The 17,003-nt window shown below is 45.4% G+C and overlaps 1 protein-coding gene across 3 annotated transcripts in view; it reads right to left on the bottom strand.

Moving 5' to 3' along the window:
- Positions 1-6,087: 6,087 nt before the first annotated feature.
- Positions 6,088-17,003, bottom strand: part of PTPN9 (protein tyrosine phosphatase non-receptor type 9) — an 81,997-nt gene continuing 71,081 nt past the window's right edge. For all 3 annotated transcript variants that reach the window (XM_042988352.1, XM_042988351.1, XM_007084611.3), the window contains 5 exons: positions 16,360-16,426; positions 11,802-11,880; positions 10,460-10,610; positions 9,828-10,035; positions 6,088-9,034 (listed from right to left, as the gene is read on the bottom strand). In XM_042988352.1, the coding sequence (XP_042844286.1) occupies positions 8,820-9,034; positions 9,828-10,035; positions 10,460-10,610; positions 11,802-11,880; positions 16,360-16,426 (720 nt within the window). In that variant the 3' untranslated portion in view covers positions 6,088-8,819. The remainder of the gene's footprint in view (positions 9,035-9,827; positions 10,036-10,459; positions 10,611-11,801; positions 11,881-16,359; positions 16,427-17,003) is intronic.

Here is a 17,003-nt window from a genome sequence, read left to right as displayed (position 1 = left end):
TTGGAAAGGGCAGTGGTCATCCCAGGTGAAGTGGGGACTAGAATTTGGGAGGTAACTTGGTTGATGAGATCACTGAAGGAAAGGGCGTGGAGGCTGGAAGGCCAGGACGTGAGGACTGTGTATTCAGTGGGAGGCCTAGCACCTGGCAGGGCCATGGAGGTTCAGGTTCCTTCTCAGACTGGGGGTTCCCTAGGGTGAGAACCAAGTTTTCCTAATTCAGAACAGAGACCCCCCGATGCCTGGAGCCCCATCTCAGATTTCTATTCTATTTCCCAAGAGGTTCCACCCTAGATGAAGGCATAACAGTTACTGTGTGAATGCATCTGTAGACACAGATGAGGCAGAGTGGTAGAGCTGAAATAACATTAGTCTGGGAGTTGAGTCACGTGGTTCTCAGTCTCTTATTATCTGTGGGTTAGCCCCCTGTCCTGCACAAGAGTGTAACAGCAATCCTTGCGCGGTTATGAAGATCAAGTGTGGTGATAAAATGTGCTTTAATACACCTAGTGAAGTTTTGAGCTTCTGTGGAGGCCAAAGGCCCAAGTATTTGTCTGTAAGCTGAAACAGCAAGTGGTATTCTGTGGATGAAGCTACTTATGAACATTTGCAACCACAGTAGTTACTCCCACTCAGAGAAACAGATGTTGCTGACACTCCCTGCCCTCCTTGGTACACCAGCCGGGTGGCAGTCGCCTCCGAACAGATCTCTCTAGACAAAGCTCCATGAGGGTAGCCACTCTATCCGATTCACCTCTGAGCCTCCAGTGTCCACAGCAATCAGGCATAGGAGACCCCCTTAGAAGGAGTACAGGGATTATTGTTTCTGACTCAGTACGCTGATGCCTACATAGGAGAGCCAGTCCCAGACTCTTTGGGAAAGTGAGTATTTGATTTGGTGACATTGGCCCACCAGCTAAATTAAAGGTTACATCCACCCCCACCCCACCCCCACTCTATCAGGACAAAACAGTGAATGGATACGGATGAGGGCCTTCCTTGGAGAAGTCACATTGGGAAGCCGGGTTCTGATTCCCAGGAGGCCTCTTTTGTGTGAGTTAGGGATTATTATCGTAATTATATTTGAGTAAACTGGGGCTCAGAGCAGTAGTAGAATGACTAGTCCAAGTTGAGTCTGTCTGGGCCCAAAGCCTGAGCTTTGTCCACTCCCCCATGTGCTGTCTCTATACACACTAGGGCCCATGATTCACATTGGAACCTTCTGGAGAAAAACAGCCTCCTTCTTGCTGTTCCACCCACCTTACCTCCCTAATTCCAAGAGCATTTTGTCCCCAGATAGTTCTAAATGATTTCTGGCCCTTTCCAAAAAAAAAGTTATCCTCAGAGAAGGAAGATAGTTCTCCCAACCACATACATACGTGCGTCCTGAACTCACAGCACTGCTCAAAACCGTCACACCCACTGACATCCTGTCTCACGGGCATCACGCGTGTGTGTGCGCAAGCGCGTGCACACACATGCACCCTCATTCACAAAAAGGACTCATTTAGTTCTTTAGGGTGGTAGGTGGTGATTGAGACATTTAGGGCCTGCACTTCAGTGACTCTGCCAAAAAAAATGTCAGTGCCAGTGCCCTGCTGACAAGCTCTGCTAGCTATAGAAGACCACTGCCAGTTTGGAAATATCCAGATGAGGGGCGTCTGAGACTTGCTCTCCACTCCCAACCCAAACTGCCATATAGGCTCAAGGGGAAAAAGCTCAAACTATAGGTCAGAATCTCAGTTTAGCCACTTCCTAGCTGGAAGTCTTTTACAAGTTATTTATCTTCTCAATTTCCTTATCTGCAAACTAAGAATAAGAATACCTACTTCAGTGGGCTGTGAGATTAAAAATAAAATATGCCTGGGGCACCTGGCTGAACACGGGAATCTTGATCTTGAGGTTGTGAGTTCAAGCCCTACATTGGGCAGAGAGATTACTTACTAAATAAATAAATAAATAAATAAATAAGTATTTAGTCAAGACTGCACAGACTTTTTTCCCCCTCTGTCTCCTCACTCCTCCCTCTTCTCTTGGCCATTCACGTGCAAAGTTCCTGGTGCAGCAGTCTGAGGGAAGAGCCCAGGACTGGCCTAAAGGAGCCCACAATCCCATTGTGTGAAGAAACTATTTCCCTGGCAGTCAACTGGCTTAGGTTGAACATATTCCATATTCCTGATTTCTGGGTAGTTTGGAGGCTTGGAATTTTTTAGTGGGTTTTAAGATTGCTACTCACTGCCTTTCACTGAGCATTAATATACCTTTCTGGATCATTTCCAGCCCAAATCTAGGAAGTAAGTACAACCTGACTTTACATTTTCTCCCTCTTAACTTTATTTTTTAAGTTTATTTATTTATTTTGAGGGGGGAGGGGCAGAGAGAGGGAGAGAGAAAATCCTAAGCAGGCTCTCTGTTCTGCCAGCACAGAGCCCAACGCGGGCCCTATGCGGGCCTCGATCTCATGAACCATGAGGTTGTGGCCTGAGCTGAAACCAAGAGTCAGAAGCTTAACTGCCTGAGCCACCCAGGCCCCCTGGCTTTCCATTTTCAAAATGTTTTCTTTTGTATGTCATTTGTTTGGTGATTTTATTTTATTTTTTAAAGTAGCAGTTTCCGGGGTGCCTGGGTGTCTCAGTCGGTTGAGCGTCTGACTTTGGCTCAGGTCCTATCTCACAGTTGACGAGTTCGAGCCCTGCGTCGGGCTCTGTGCTGACAGCTCAGAGCCTGAAGCCTGCTTTTGATTCCATGTCTGCCTCTCCCCCGCTCATGCTGTCTCAAAAATAAAGATAAACATTAAAAAAAAAATTAAAGTAGCAGTTTCCTCCTTTGTTTGAATAGTCTTATTCAGAGCCCTAATATGTAAGAGACAAATGTGGTCCTTGCTTTGGTTGGAGACAGCCTGAAAACCAGTCTCTACTCTCACCTTCCATACACACCGCCTCTCCATCAGTACCTGGCCAGAGAACACCACCCGTGCACCTACATTTCTGATTCCTGTACATTCATCCTAACCACTCCCTAACTGACCAGGTTGTGAGAATACAGCCTGGCCATGTCCTCTGTTACTTCAGTCTATTAATCAGAATCTTTCACAAGCTTTTCATCCTCTCCTTAATGTTGGGGACTCCAAATATCTCTCCTCTCTTCTTGCTCGCCTCCTTCTCTGTTCTCACCCACTTCCTTGGCCTCTAACATTTTTTTTTTTTATTTGAGAGAGCATGCACGAGTAGGGGAGAGGGGGAGGGAGAGAGAGAGAGAGAGGGAGAGAGTCTCGAGCAGGCTCCATGCTCACCATGGAGCCTGACACAGGGCTCAATGCAAGGCTTGATCCCATGACTCTGAGATCATGACCTGAGCTGAAATCAAGAGTTGAATGCTCGACTGACTGAGCCACCCAGGCGCCCCAAGGCCTCTAGCTTTTATCTCGACTAAGTCCCCAATTGGCATCTCCAGCCTAACATCTCTCCTGAACGTCAGTCAGACTCCATTAGTCCATTGGCTGATGACCAAAGAATAGGTATTCATTCAAGGTCAAGGAAGCAACAGACCCCTCAGGATGAAATGGCTGACCTAGGCTCAACTGAGCACCTGGTCAGTTTTGAAGCTTTAGACAAGTACATTAGCTTAGAGAAATAGCCACGTTCTGATGTGGGGCTAGGGGTGGAAGGAAGTGAGCCTGGAGTTGGGAGAGGTACTGTGCCTTCTTTGACTACCTTCTATGTGCCTCTCACTGTCTTGCTTTCCTACTTTCATCTCCATCTTAGCCCTAACAACCATCAGGAACATATTACCCTGACCTGTTGAAAAGGGATCACCGCTCCCAATCTCCATCCAACACTCCTGGCTGGGATTCTGGTGTAGCTGGCTAGCTATGTCCACATTGGCCTTAGCCAGAAAAAACGTGGGTATTTAAGACTCCAGTATGCCCGCATAACTTAAGGAGAAGTTGAATTACTATGCTGTACACCTGACATTAATGTAACATGATGTGTCCGCTCTACTCAGATTTAAAAAAATAAAAAAATAAAAAGACTGCAGCATGCCAGATTTCGCTTAAAACATACAGATTTTTATAAGAGTGATGGTGGGGTGGAGGGAGAGTAAACACTTCAACAGATTTCTGAGTGCTATCCTTCTTTTTGTGGAGAAGACCCAGTCTTCTCTGTGGTCAGTTAAGAGCAGCGCAGTCCGCAACACTGGCTAGTCACAACTGTTGTGATGGTAACCATAGGGCAGATACTCCCCAAGAGAAAATCAGGTTCCCTCCCGGGCAGGAGCTAAAGCTCCTGCCCTTGGTAAGAGAATGGTGGTCTGTGGGGAGTGACCAAGGCCTGAGACAAATCTAAGACCACGGCTGACAACTCTGGAACCTTGGTCGGTTCATTCCTCGACTCTGACTCACCCTGTCAGCTCCACATGGAGCAGCACAGAAGCCTTTAAGGCCTAGGGCTTGGCCTGGGAATTACAGGGGAAACCTGACCTGCTTTCTAAGTTGGGGGCCAAGTGGGGAAGGATGTGAGAGAAAACGGGGAAGTGGCAGCAGCTTGAAAGAAGAGACTTTTGAAAAGCTAAAACTAGGGACTGCAAGTGGGAGCTGACCCAACCAGAGAAGGGCCTGATGGTTTGTCTATAGGAATTCACACTGTCCATCAAAGAATAGCCCCTTAAGAGTTGGAGGGTCTGTAGTAGTATCATCTAATGAGGCTCCTTCTTTTACAAAAGGAAGCTAGGAGCTGGTTGGGGTTGAGTGGTGAGGCCTCAAAACTACTAAAGAGCTCAGTCACTCTAGGAAGGCTTTCTTCCTGGCCCACCTCCCCCAAGGTCTCTGATGTGTGTTTCCATATGCGTGTCTGCTTGTGCCTAGAGACGAGAGGCTTTAAGAGCGGGACTCTCGGGGCGCCTGCGTGGCTCAGTTGGTTAAGTGGCCAACTTTGGCTCAGGTCATGATCTCACAGTTCAGGAGTTCAAGCCCTGTGTCAGGCTCTATGCTGACAGCTCAGAGCCTGGAGCCTGCTTCAGATTCTGTCTCCCTCTCTCTCTGCCCCTCCCCCACTCATGCTCTGTCTCTCAAAATGGAATAAACATTTAAAAAAAATTAAGAAAAAAGATTGGGAATCTTATCTCCCTCAAACTACAATGCTAAATAGTCCAGTTGCCCAAGAACTGGTCCCACTCTGTCATTTACCTGCATGTGATGACATGGAAATGGACACTGGTAGGCCTCCTAAACTGAGGACGCTGGGGCACCCTTCACCTCAGATGTCCCATCTTAGCTGACAGGGACAGGATGCGGGGACCATCGCTAGAGGGAATAAGTTAGGTGAAAAAAACAGCACTCAAATGGGAAGAAGCCTGAGTTGGCCTGAAATGCTCTCTCTCCCCTGAACACTTGATCTCATGTTCTCAACTGTACAGTCCAGGATTTGACAGCAGGTTCTCTTGCTTTGTTCACCAGTTCTCCGGTGTGAGAGCCTTAACTTCCTCAACAGATCCAAGCTCCTTCTCGGTCTTCCCCTTCCCTTCCCTCTTGAAACACCTAGCACAGGTAGGCTCACATTGGGTAGTCACTCTCTTCTCAATGGTAAAAGCTACAAGTAAACTACGGCAGTAGGGGAAAGCTATTGATCCCTTGCTTTCAGATTTAGGAAACACCAATTTGCTAACCTTCCTCAGAGTCACGAACATGGACTAAGACAATGCTTCTGAAACCTGGCTCATCCTATCTTTCAATCACCTACGAGGCAGGACCCAGGAATCTGCATTTTTATGGAGTTCTTGCCAGTCATGACCTCACCAAGGCTCAGATGTGCGACTCATGTATAACTACTGAATTTGCAGAGCGGTCTGGTTACAGCCTCTTCAAACAAAAGACAGTTCAAGACTACCTCCTCCAGATCTCTTATCACTAATCCTGTTTCCTCCACATTTCCCTAAACCCCTCTGATTTCCCAGATTTCAAGTATCTCTGTTCACCTCTTATGTTTGCTTGCCCCCAACAGAACAAAGACTCATCCAGGGAAAGGACTGGCTTAGTCTTTTATTCTACACTTCAGCTCTTGATTGAAGTGAGAAAGTCAAAAAATATGGCAGGTCAGGAGATGGATCCTTACAGGGACTCTAGTAGGAATGAACAGCAGGTCCTTTTGAGTCAGATGACCAGGATTCTTGATTGGCTAATTAAATTTTCCTGTGCCTCAGTTTTATTTTGGTCAATACCTACCTCAAAAGGTTGTTTTGAGGGTGGTGAATAACATCTAGAAAGCGCTTTGAATAGTTTGTGGAATAGAATTAAGGACCCAGTAAATGTTGGCTGCTATGACTTTTATTATGAACATCCCAATATTTGCACACTCTCCAGGCCAGAACTGTCCCAACTGGGCAGGCTGTCACTGGTCAACAAGGAGTAGCTACACGGCACAGGGAGTGGTGCTACATGGACAAAGCTCCTGGTTCCATTCTAAGAGAGATGGAAGATCTTCCCACAAAGACCAGTGTACCCCTATACATGGTGTTTCCTTGGGAGGATGATCCCTTTGGTACTCTGGAGACCTCAGGACCTGACACCAGGAGGTTCTACCTGGGAGCATCAGTCCCCAACTCTGTTACCCAACATGCATCATGGGGCCAGGATCAACTACCTGGAATTTAAGAATGGTTTATACTCTGCAAGGAGAGCTAAAAAACAAAACAAAACAAAAACAAAAAAACAAAAAACCCTCTGGTTTCCTAGGACAAAACACTATCTTGATCTTTGCTTTCAAAGATCAATTCGGTGAAGAGGCCAAAGTCTTTGTAAGCACACCAACCTGAGCTCCAGTTCCAGAGCAAATCACTGTAATCTTCCGGACATTACCTTCCTCATCTATACAGAAATAGAAGGTAGTGAGAATAATAATCTCACTGGATTATTGCTAGGTTTGAATGAGGTGATGGGGGGAAAAGCACGGAGCATAAGAGCTTGGCACCCAGCAAGCATTCAACTGGTGGTTCCCTTTGCCGGCCCAGAGCTAGGGCCATGGCCTATGGACAAGGTAGATGGCTCTGAGAACTGAGTCTCAGATACCCAGGCCTCGGGTCCCTCCCTGCCTCCCCATCCCTCCCGGACCAGCTCTTGGACCCCCTCCTCACCTTCCCAGCCCCAGACTGCTACTAAATTGATGAAGCTAAAAGGGTTTGATCATGTCGGTATATTTATCTGTAAATACAAAACTGTATCGCTATAAGATATTGAATATGAACATTTACAATTATTTTCTGAATCTGACTCAGTCCATTGACGTTAAATACAAAATGAAGAGATTGTAAAAATAAGAATATATACATTCAAAGAGCTTATTACAGTATAAAAGTATTGAGGTCTGATCAGCTGCCAACCTCATCTGTGATGGGGGAAGGTCTAGGGGTTCCTGGGATTCTTGGGAATGTGGAGTGCCGGGGACTCTTGATTCCATCCCTGGCACATCAGGCTGGGGAGGCCGGGAGCAGACAGGGACAGGTTGGGTGAACAGGGGGCAAACAGTGATTGCAGGGAACTGCCTCACCCAGCCAGGGGTCAAGCTTTTTATTGACACAGAACCCACCCAGCTTGAGCTCCAAAGTGTGGCAGGCTGCTAGGCAGGAAGAGATGGGCATTTGAGTGGACAGGGCCAAGTTGCATAAGGAAAGGAACTTTCTAGAAAAGAAAAAGCTCACTCCCAAGGAGGGATTCTCATAGTAGTTTCCTTTCTCCCACACCTGGGTTCCCTCTCTTTCCCTCTAAGACTTCGTACCAATTGCTCTTGGCTCTGACTGCTCAGTGAGTTCATTTCTACTCCCAGACCCCAAGCCCCAAGGGACAGTGAGAGGAAAGAGGGGTCTGGAATCACAGTGGAGGTCTATTCCTCAAATTGGCAAAGTAAACAAAGTAAAATCATCAGATAAGAGCAATTCATGCTGAGTTAAACCAGTGTCACCACAAACCAGAATTCTCGGCTGCAACAGGCAGTCTCCTGGAAAGAGATAAGTCATTATGTGAGAATGAAGGCCTGTAGCAGGAGCATGAAGAGGGGATGTGTGTGTCCTCTTCCACCACTCTGCGGTTTGACAGTAAGAGATATGATCCCCAACCCCAGCTAGTCCAGGATAAACAGTAGGGTCCAAGAAGCAAGCAGTCCTGAACTGCAACACGGAACCCCAGGAACGTCTACAAAGGAGTATCTCTGTGTATATGTATTTATAGAATACGACCATATTATCACATACAATATATATTATATACACACGTACATATGGACCCATACATGTAAGTGCGCACACATACACACACACACAGAGAATGACAGAAAAGACTGGAATACACGCCCTAGGTATAAACGTGCTTGGCACTGGGGACGTTCTCTAAAGTATGTAACTTGGTCAAGCTCTCTGGGAAGGAGGGTGGATGCTCACACCAAACCTCCCCATCAAATCCTAGCAAAGGGAAGGAATGGGAAAGAGACCTCGAGAAGGAGAATGGCATTGGGAAAGGGGGGAGGGAGGTTCCTTCCCCACTTACCTCGGGGCCCCTGGCAAAAACCGATAGCCACAATTTGGTTTTAATAAGGCACAGTTCGATAGCAGGTGCTAGGAATTAAGAACACATTGCTGCTGGCCCTCTCTAGTGGCAACTTCACCACATCTATCTAGCCAAAGGGAAAGACTGCCTTGCGTGCACGAGTGCGCCAGGAGACACAAGTAAAAGGTTGGTCCATTGCTTCAGCGTAACTGGTGGCAACCTACAGGCTCAGCGGTGTCCAGGATAGTTTAAGGAAGGATGGCCAGCAGGTAGGAGGATCGTGGGACAGTTACTGACCCTCCATGGCCAGGAGGTTGTGACTGGAGGGCACCATGCCCTCCCTCTCTGCGAACTCCAGGATTGCCTTGTAGCAAAAATAGTACTGCTCAGGGGTCTGGATGCTGAAGGCCCTCTGGGTCCTCATGCGGGACACTGTCTGGAACACATTAAGGGTGCCAAGCTCCTCCAGCTGTGCCAGGCAGATGTCCAGTGAACAGAAGGTACCTGAAGGAAGGAAAAAAGTGGTCATACCTGGTCTAGCTCTCCTGCATCCCTCCCTGTACCAAATAACCCAGGCAGGTTGGATGAATGAATTCAAAGGCAGGGTGCCTCATGGCAGGAAGCCAGCTGGCCTTAGGCCTGAAAGGATTCGAGGAGAAGGTCACTTTGGACTGTTGGGAGTCCAGAGAAGTGAGAAGGCCTCTTGTCTCTCAGGACAGTATGGAGGTAACAGGAAGAGTAGGTGGAAAGGTGACAGATAGGAACTGCCTGCTTTAATCTTAGACAGAATGACAGCATTCCCACACCTGGCCCCTAATTTTCAGAGACTCCACAACTTTTCCACAGAGACCTAACACAAACCTATTCTTCCTGACTTTCTCCCAAAGGGACCTCTGAACTAGAAAGGCCAGCAGTCCCTGCAATGCACATCCCCTTAAGGCAAAAGCTGCTAACTAGCTCCAGAATGGAGAGCACAGCACAGGGTGGGGATGTCCTTAGGGAGGGGGATGGGAAAGAAGCAACAGCCCAGCTGCAGTCCCTGGGACACCCAGGTGACAGTGATGGGGTCAGAAGACCATCATGCTGACGGGAGGTATAAAGCATCAAACGCTAGGGGCCTGGCCTGTCAAGTGTATTCTGGCCAGTACAGCTGGCACCAGGGATACCAAACGTACATAAGGAGGAACTTTCATGGCGATTCACCACCAATGGATCAAATTCTTGCAAACTGGCAGTAAGAGCATTGTTATTACCCCCATCCTTACTGCCTCTGGAGCTGCTGCATCAGGTGCATTACCTGTCCTGCCAATGCCCGCACTGCAGTGGACCACAATGGGTGGCTCAGGGCACTGCCCTTTGGAGCGTGCACCCATGCTGCTGACGGCCAGCCTCTGCTGGTTCCTGACCACTCTTAAGAAGTCAATGAGAGAAGCTGCTGAGGAAGGGACACCATAGTCTGGCCAGCTCAGGAACTGAAAGTGGGTCACCTGGCGTTTCTGCCGTTCCTTGAATGGGAAAAGAAGCAAAAGTTAATGAGGACATTTCTGCTTGCCCTGACTACCTTTGGCTTTTCTATATTCTCGACACCCTGGGATCCCCACCACCAAGGTTCCTGCCTACCACCCTTAACTTCTTCCACAATCGCTTCTCTACAAACCCAAAAGAAAGGTTAAGTGTCTGGAGAGGACACAATTCTCTGTATTGGAGGATCCAGATTTCTTACAATTTTTATTCCTAAGTAATGCCACTGCTGGGTTGAGACAATATGGCTCTATTGGCTCTGAGCTGAATATCCTGATCTTGTTCCCAGAAAAATGAAAGTAACTTATAAGCTGCCTGGAATCCTGCCTATTCCCTCTGGAGATTTTCTTTACAGTAAAGGTTCTCCTCCAGCTTAAAAAAAGTGAGAAAATAGAAACTGGGATTTACCTCCGTGTTGTGAATTTCTAACGTTGTTTTCTTATAATGGTTCATGTTCTCCACGCCTAGATTGGTCACCGTGAGGAAGCCGAATCGGATCCGAGAGTCTCTTTCTAAAGGCCAGTACTGGCCACACTTTCTCCTGCCGCCCTCCTCAAAGCTGAAGACAACACAGAGCAAGGTAAGCCTTCTGTCCTCCCTCTCCACAGCAGTAAGCCCGCTGTCCCCATGATCTGCTGTACCCCTAGCAGCAATGTCATCTCTTGCATTGCTTCTAACCGGTATCTTGGCTTCTGGGCAGGAAAGGAAGAACACCTTCGTTCTAAACACATATAATGACAGCTAATTTTCTGCATGTACTCACTTAGCAGACATTTATTGAGTGCCTGCTACACCATTTGGCCCCTTTTCTGATACTTCTTGGTACTCTTCACACATCTGGGATAAATACTGGGTGGACAAAAAAAGACAGTAGAGGAAATGTGGTGGGCCAGACTGAACTCTCTGTCCTGTGTCTCAGCCACTGTTCATTCCCTTCCCCATTACGGGCCCTGGGCTGAGAGGAGTGGGAAAGGCACAGCTCCTGGGAGCCAGCATGAGGTTTGGGTAAAGGCCTGAAATCCACGTCACTGCCCTTTAGTGGCTCCAAAGTGCTCCATGGTGGTCCTTCTTCCACCACCATCTCTCCAAATCAAAGGCGGTTGTGACAGTGCCACAAGAAAGGGAACTGAGCAAACATTTTCATTAACTTTCTTCTCCTCATCTGAAATAGGTTATCATTATCATAATGACAATGATGATACTAATGAATTTGTATCCTAAGGTTTTGGCAGATATGCAGACCAAAATTTCAAAAGGATTCTTTTCATCAAGAGCTTCCCTGCCTGACCTATTATGTTTCATCTCTCTTTTTGCAATTCTCTTATAGGCAGAAATACAAATGAGCAGAAAAACGATCAAAAGTAGCAGGGAAGGGGAGAGCAGAGGGGAACTGGTAATTCAGAAGCCAGGAAGACAGCTGCCCTTTGGAAGTAGGGAGCAGATCAAAAGTGAATTACCCCACATTTCCCAGGACTTCCGTTAGTGGATGAGGCCAGGACCTTGGAATAGCCTATAACTGGCACAGGGTCACCAGAGCCATCGATTAAAGTTTTTTCAAGTTAGATCTATCAATCTCTACCATTCCCTGGCTATGTTAATTCTGGGTCCACTAAGAAAAAGCTAAAACATCTCAAACTCTTTGCCATGGCTTTTCTAATCCTCATTGTTCTAAGAGTTGAATCCCCTCTGGAATCCTCCATGCTTACAAACAGGGTGGGGGCAGAGTGCAGTAGGAAGAAAGAGGGCTCACCGGGTGGTCATGACAATCACCAGGACTTTTTGCTCCCATACCATGAGCCAGAAGTCACGATAGGTATTCTCCAAAGGGCCTGGAGTAAAAGAAGAAGACAAGGAACATAACTCTGGGAAGCCCTTCTTTCCTTCTCAGACATTTCCGGTTTTCTCCCAACTAGTAACTCCCAAGTACAGACACTGGCTCCCTGCCCTTCTCACTACATCCCTGCTTTTCAGGGTGGTCCTTGAACCACTGGCACCAGCACTATATGCGAGAGTGTTAGAAATGTGCAATCTGGGGCTCCTGGGTCAGTTAAGCATCCAACTCTTGGTTTCCACTCAGATCATGATCTTGTGGTTTCAAGAGTCTGAACTCCACATTGGACTCTGCATAGGCAGCACGGAGCCTGCTAGGGATTCTCTCTCTTTCTCTCTCTCTCTCTCTCTCTCTCTCTCTCTCTCTCTCTCTCTCTCTCTTTGCCATTTCTCCACTCACACTGTCTCTGTCTCTCTCAAATAAAACTAAAAAAAAGAAAAGAAAAAAGAAAGAAATGTGCAGTCTGCATTTTAACAAGATCCCAGTTGAAGCCGTAGGTAGGTTACAGTTTGAGAAATACTGTTACACACCCTCTCAAGAGCCTTACCATCAGGGCTTCAGCTGGCACATCCAGACAGATGGTATCTACTATGTACACACTTCTAGCTGCTTTCATCTCCCCTAAGCTTATAAACATCAGTAGCTTACTGAATCACTCCCCTTCCATATCCCATCATGGGTCTCCTCAGACCCAACATGCTTGCAATCCAATCTCTTCCTTCAAAATGAGCTTTCTCTCTCTACTTTCCCATGTCTGTTAACAGTACTGGCATTTGTAAATCACTCAGTTTTAAAAAGTCAACTCTGACTTATCCATTTCCTTTATCTCCCAGAGCAGCCACCAAGTCCTAGAGATTTTCTGCCTTTGAATTGGTTTTGGTTTTTATCCTTCTGTCCCCATCTTGTTCTCCCGGCCCAATTTCACTGCCACACGGACCACATCATCTTTTGCCAAAGTTACTATATCATTCTGGTTTACCTTTCTGAATAGGACTCTTTCTCTCTCAGTCTATTCTGGATGCCCCTGCCAGTTGAATCTTTCTAAAAACTTCCTTCATCACAATATAGACAGCTCTTGATGGCACAGCTGGATCAAAGCGGCTTAACCATTTAATTCACATGGTCTTACATTAGTCGTTTTACTTTGTGAGAATTAAACATGTCTAGGCAAACATGGTACTGAGGGTAAGAGTCACGCTGTCAGGTTCCCTTTTTAGAGTTAGAACTTCACAGGGCTGAGCGCTCAGGGGAAACCTGGAAGATACCTGTGGGCCACCAGCTCCCTTTTAATCAAGGAGCTAATCACTTGGGGTAATTCAATGTGTGATCCAACATCACCTAACCTCTTTGGGCTTCACTTTCCCAGTGCTTTTTCCTCCTCTGCTTACAGGGAAGAAGGGCAATATTAAGGGCTAATTTTGTCCTGGAAGTGTGCTGGTTTCACTGCCATTTTTGCTCAAGCCTTTTAGCAGCATTAATGTTTCATGATACTAGAATTCCCTCTTGGCAGAAGTGGACACTGCCAAAAGCATGTAAAGTCTTGGAAACAAGCTAAATGTCTACCAAGAGAGGATTAGTTAAATTATGGCCTATCCCCAATTTAAGCAGTCCATAAAGATGATTTTGTAAGACCTGTTACTTTTGCTATGAAAAGGTATTCACAAGATACCATCAGATGAAAAAAGAGGTAATATATAGCAAGAGCCCATTTTGTTAGCTATTTTGTATGTCTGTATCTATTTGATCACACAGAAAATAGTTTGGAAGGAGGTGCGGCAAAATGTTAACATTATCTCTGAGTCTTAGTGTTATGATTGAATTTCATCCCATCTTCTAAATTTTCTACAATGCACTTCCATTACCATCGGATGCATGTGAAGCAGATACTAAGAACTCCCTTTCCCCATCTCTGACTCCTGGCCTTGTCCACATCCCGCTATTCTGCACCAAGCAGCACTCACATCCTTTATCTTCCACATTTACATCACTGGCAAAAATGGTGTTGCCAATCAGCGCACCTACAACCCAGATACTACTCAGACTCATGCTTGGCAAAGAAGGGTCAGAATTTCCTCCAAGGCATCAGAGAAATTTAGAAGGGAAAACTTCCCACTTCCCAGATCAGTGGTTTATGCTGACATGGGTGAAACAATCCTCTGACTTGGCTTGCAAGGACTTTTGAATCAAACAGACATACGTTCAGATCCGGGCTCTCCCACTTACTATGTGTGTGATCCAACATCACCTAACCTCTTTGGGCTTCAGTTTGTTCTTGGGTTAATAAACATTCCTTGCAGAGTCTCTGTAATAATTGGATGAAGATTATATACCTAATATATAATAGATACTCTCAAGAGACGACAGACATTATTTGTAGAAATATTATTATTAATGATAATCAGAGGGGCACCTGGATGGCTCAGTTGGTTAAACATCTGATTTTGGCTCAGGTCATGATCTCACGGTTCCTGAGTTCGAGCCCCTCATCAGGCTCTCTGCTGTCAGCACAGAGCCTGCTTCAGATCCTCTGTTTCCATCTCTCTCTGCCCCTCCCCAACTCACGTGCACTCTCTCTCTCTCTCAAAAATAAATATATTAAAATAAAATAAAATAAAATTTTATAATCAGAATACTCAATATAGCCAAGAAAGTTAGCCAGGCAAATCAAATCAGCCTTCTCCACATCACAAGACCCCATTTTCCAGTCCTAAGAGAGTGCTGATTCTGTCCAAAGGTGATCTATGCTTGACTCAAAAAATCTCTCTTACTCTTGGAGGAGTTTCTTCTGGACAAGTCCTTCAAAGCTGCCCTAAAGGATCCAATCCCTGAATAAATTGCAACTCTAAGCAGTGGTTTTGCCTTATAAATCCGAGAAGGAAGCATTCTGAGGCACCCTAGAGCCAATCCTCACCCTCCATAAGTCCAACCATGCCAAGGCCATCTTCCTCAACAAAGCCCCCATTTTCAGGCAGATCACATCATATCCTGTATGCCAAAAATCTTTCCTGATAATTCTCATTTCTTCTTAGTGTCTTGAAAGGACTCCTTTTGGAGGGAGTGGTCCCTTCTAGGGGGAAAATATAAACCTGTGACCATCAGACCAATTAACAATGTACCAAGAATCAATTTTTTTCTCCCTCAACTTTTACTTTGAAAAATTTGAAACTGATGAAAAGTTGGAAGAATACTACAATGTACTCATATATTCTTTAGCTAGAAAGCTATCATTTTTAGCTATCATTATAAGACATTTGTTTGTATATACATACACAAGAATATTTTTTAACAGAACTATTTAAAAGTTAGTTCCAGACATTATGACATTTTATTCCTAAATATTTAGGCACATATTTAGAATAACAAAGACATTCTCCTATAGAACAATACCATTAATCACACTGAAAGCAATTAAACACTGATACAATAATATTATCTAATACACAGTCTCCAATTGTCTCGAGTTTGTCCTTAATAGTTTTTTTCTCTAAACTGAGGTTCCAATCATGGGAATGTGCTTTTGGTTATCCTATCTCTTTAGTCTCCTTTAACCTAGAGCAGTTTCCTGCCTTTATTTTTCATGGCATTAACTTTGCAAGGTCTAAGCCAGTTTTCTTCTAGTATGTCCCACCATCTGGATTTGTCTGGTTTATTTTTCATGATCAGATTTAGACTTAAAAACTGGCCACAAACAATACAAGTTATGTTGTACAGTTCTCACTGTATCACAACAGAGGCATAATATCTATTACTGGTGATATTAAGTATGATCACTTGGTTAAAGAGGTAATTGCCAGATCTCTTGCTGGCCATGGTCAGCGATGATCAAAGGGCCTAAAGCCCATATGGTGTCTTTATGTGCTCCTGTGTTATGATCTCTTCCCACCCTCTTTGAAGGCAACTTGGTATTCTCCTTGAGATGGCAGAGGCCAGGTCAGGAGTAGTACTGGGGCCCAAAGGAGCATGTATAGAAACTCTATCTGAAATCTTCCTAGAGTCCAGTACTTCACAGTCAACTAGTATAGACTATCCATGTCAGAAGACTGCTGGGTGCTCTCTGATGGCACAGGGACCAGCAAAAGTCTCTTAGGACAGCAACACCCTTTCACAGATTGGACTGAATCTCTGAGAAGTCCCACTGCTGTTTCTGGCCTCCTGGACACAAAGAGCATCTCACTGGCCACTGAGTTCTGGTGTCCCATTCCCCTGGGTTGGTAATACACAATCCAAAAACTTGTGGCAGTGTTATATTCAAATCTCCAGTTTATCTCTGCAGCGAGTTTCCAAGCATACCTGGTACAGAAACTCTATACCTCTCCTCTGCCTTCCTGAATAACCCTCAGTCTTTATGAAAGGCCAGGAGCTAGTGGCCACAACATCACCTCAAATGATCATTTCCTTTAAAAACCATGCAATCATCTGGTGCAAGAAATCACAGGTAGATGACAAAAAACCAACTTTGAGGGGCAGACTAACTTACCTTGTGTACCAATGTAAGCATTCTTCTGCTTGTAGCCATCCATGAAACTGGCATTGATGTAATCTGTCTAATGATAAAAAGGAAATATCATTGCAGCTGTGTGGAATATACCATTTGGATGGGAAAATTATACACTAGGTAAATAAAACCCAACGTGTGGATATTCTCTTCTTGTCACGCAGAAAGTGAGGAAAGCGTCAGTTCAAAACTTAACTTCTACAGATGTTACTGGAACAAATGGATACCCACATGCAGGAGAAAAAAAAAAAATCAAGCTGGCTTGTTCCTCACACTATACACAAAAACTAACTCAAAACAGATCACCTAATGTAAGAGCTAAAATTACAAAACTCTTAGAAGAAAACATAGGGTTAAATCTTTGTGACCTTGGGTTAGGCAAAACCTTCTTAGCCATGACACCAAAAGTACGAGCAACAAAAGAAAACCAGATACACTGAACTACATTAAAATGGAAAACTTTTGTGCTTCAAAGGACACCATCAAGAAAGTAAAAAAAAGGGGCACCTGGGTGGCTCAGTTGGTTGAGTATTTGACTCTTGGTTTCAAGCTTAGGTCATGATCTAGCAGCTTAGCTTACAGGTTCGAGACCCTCGTTGGGCTCTGCACCGACAGTGGGAAGCCTG

This window comes from Panthera tigris, chromosome B3 (assembly GCF_018350195.1).
Source record: "Panthera tigris isolate Pti1 chromosome B3, P.tigris_Pti1_mat1.1, whole genome shotgun sequence".
In the NCBI taxonomy this organism is placed as follows: Eukaryota; Metazoa; Chordata; class Mammalia; order Carnivora; family Felidae; genus Panthera; species Panthera tigris.
This window is presented reverse-complemented; position numbering and strand designations above follow the sequence as displayed.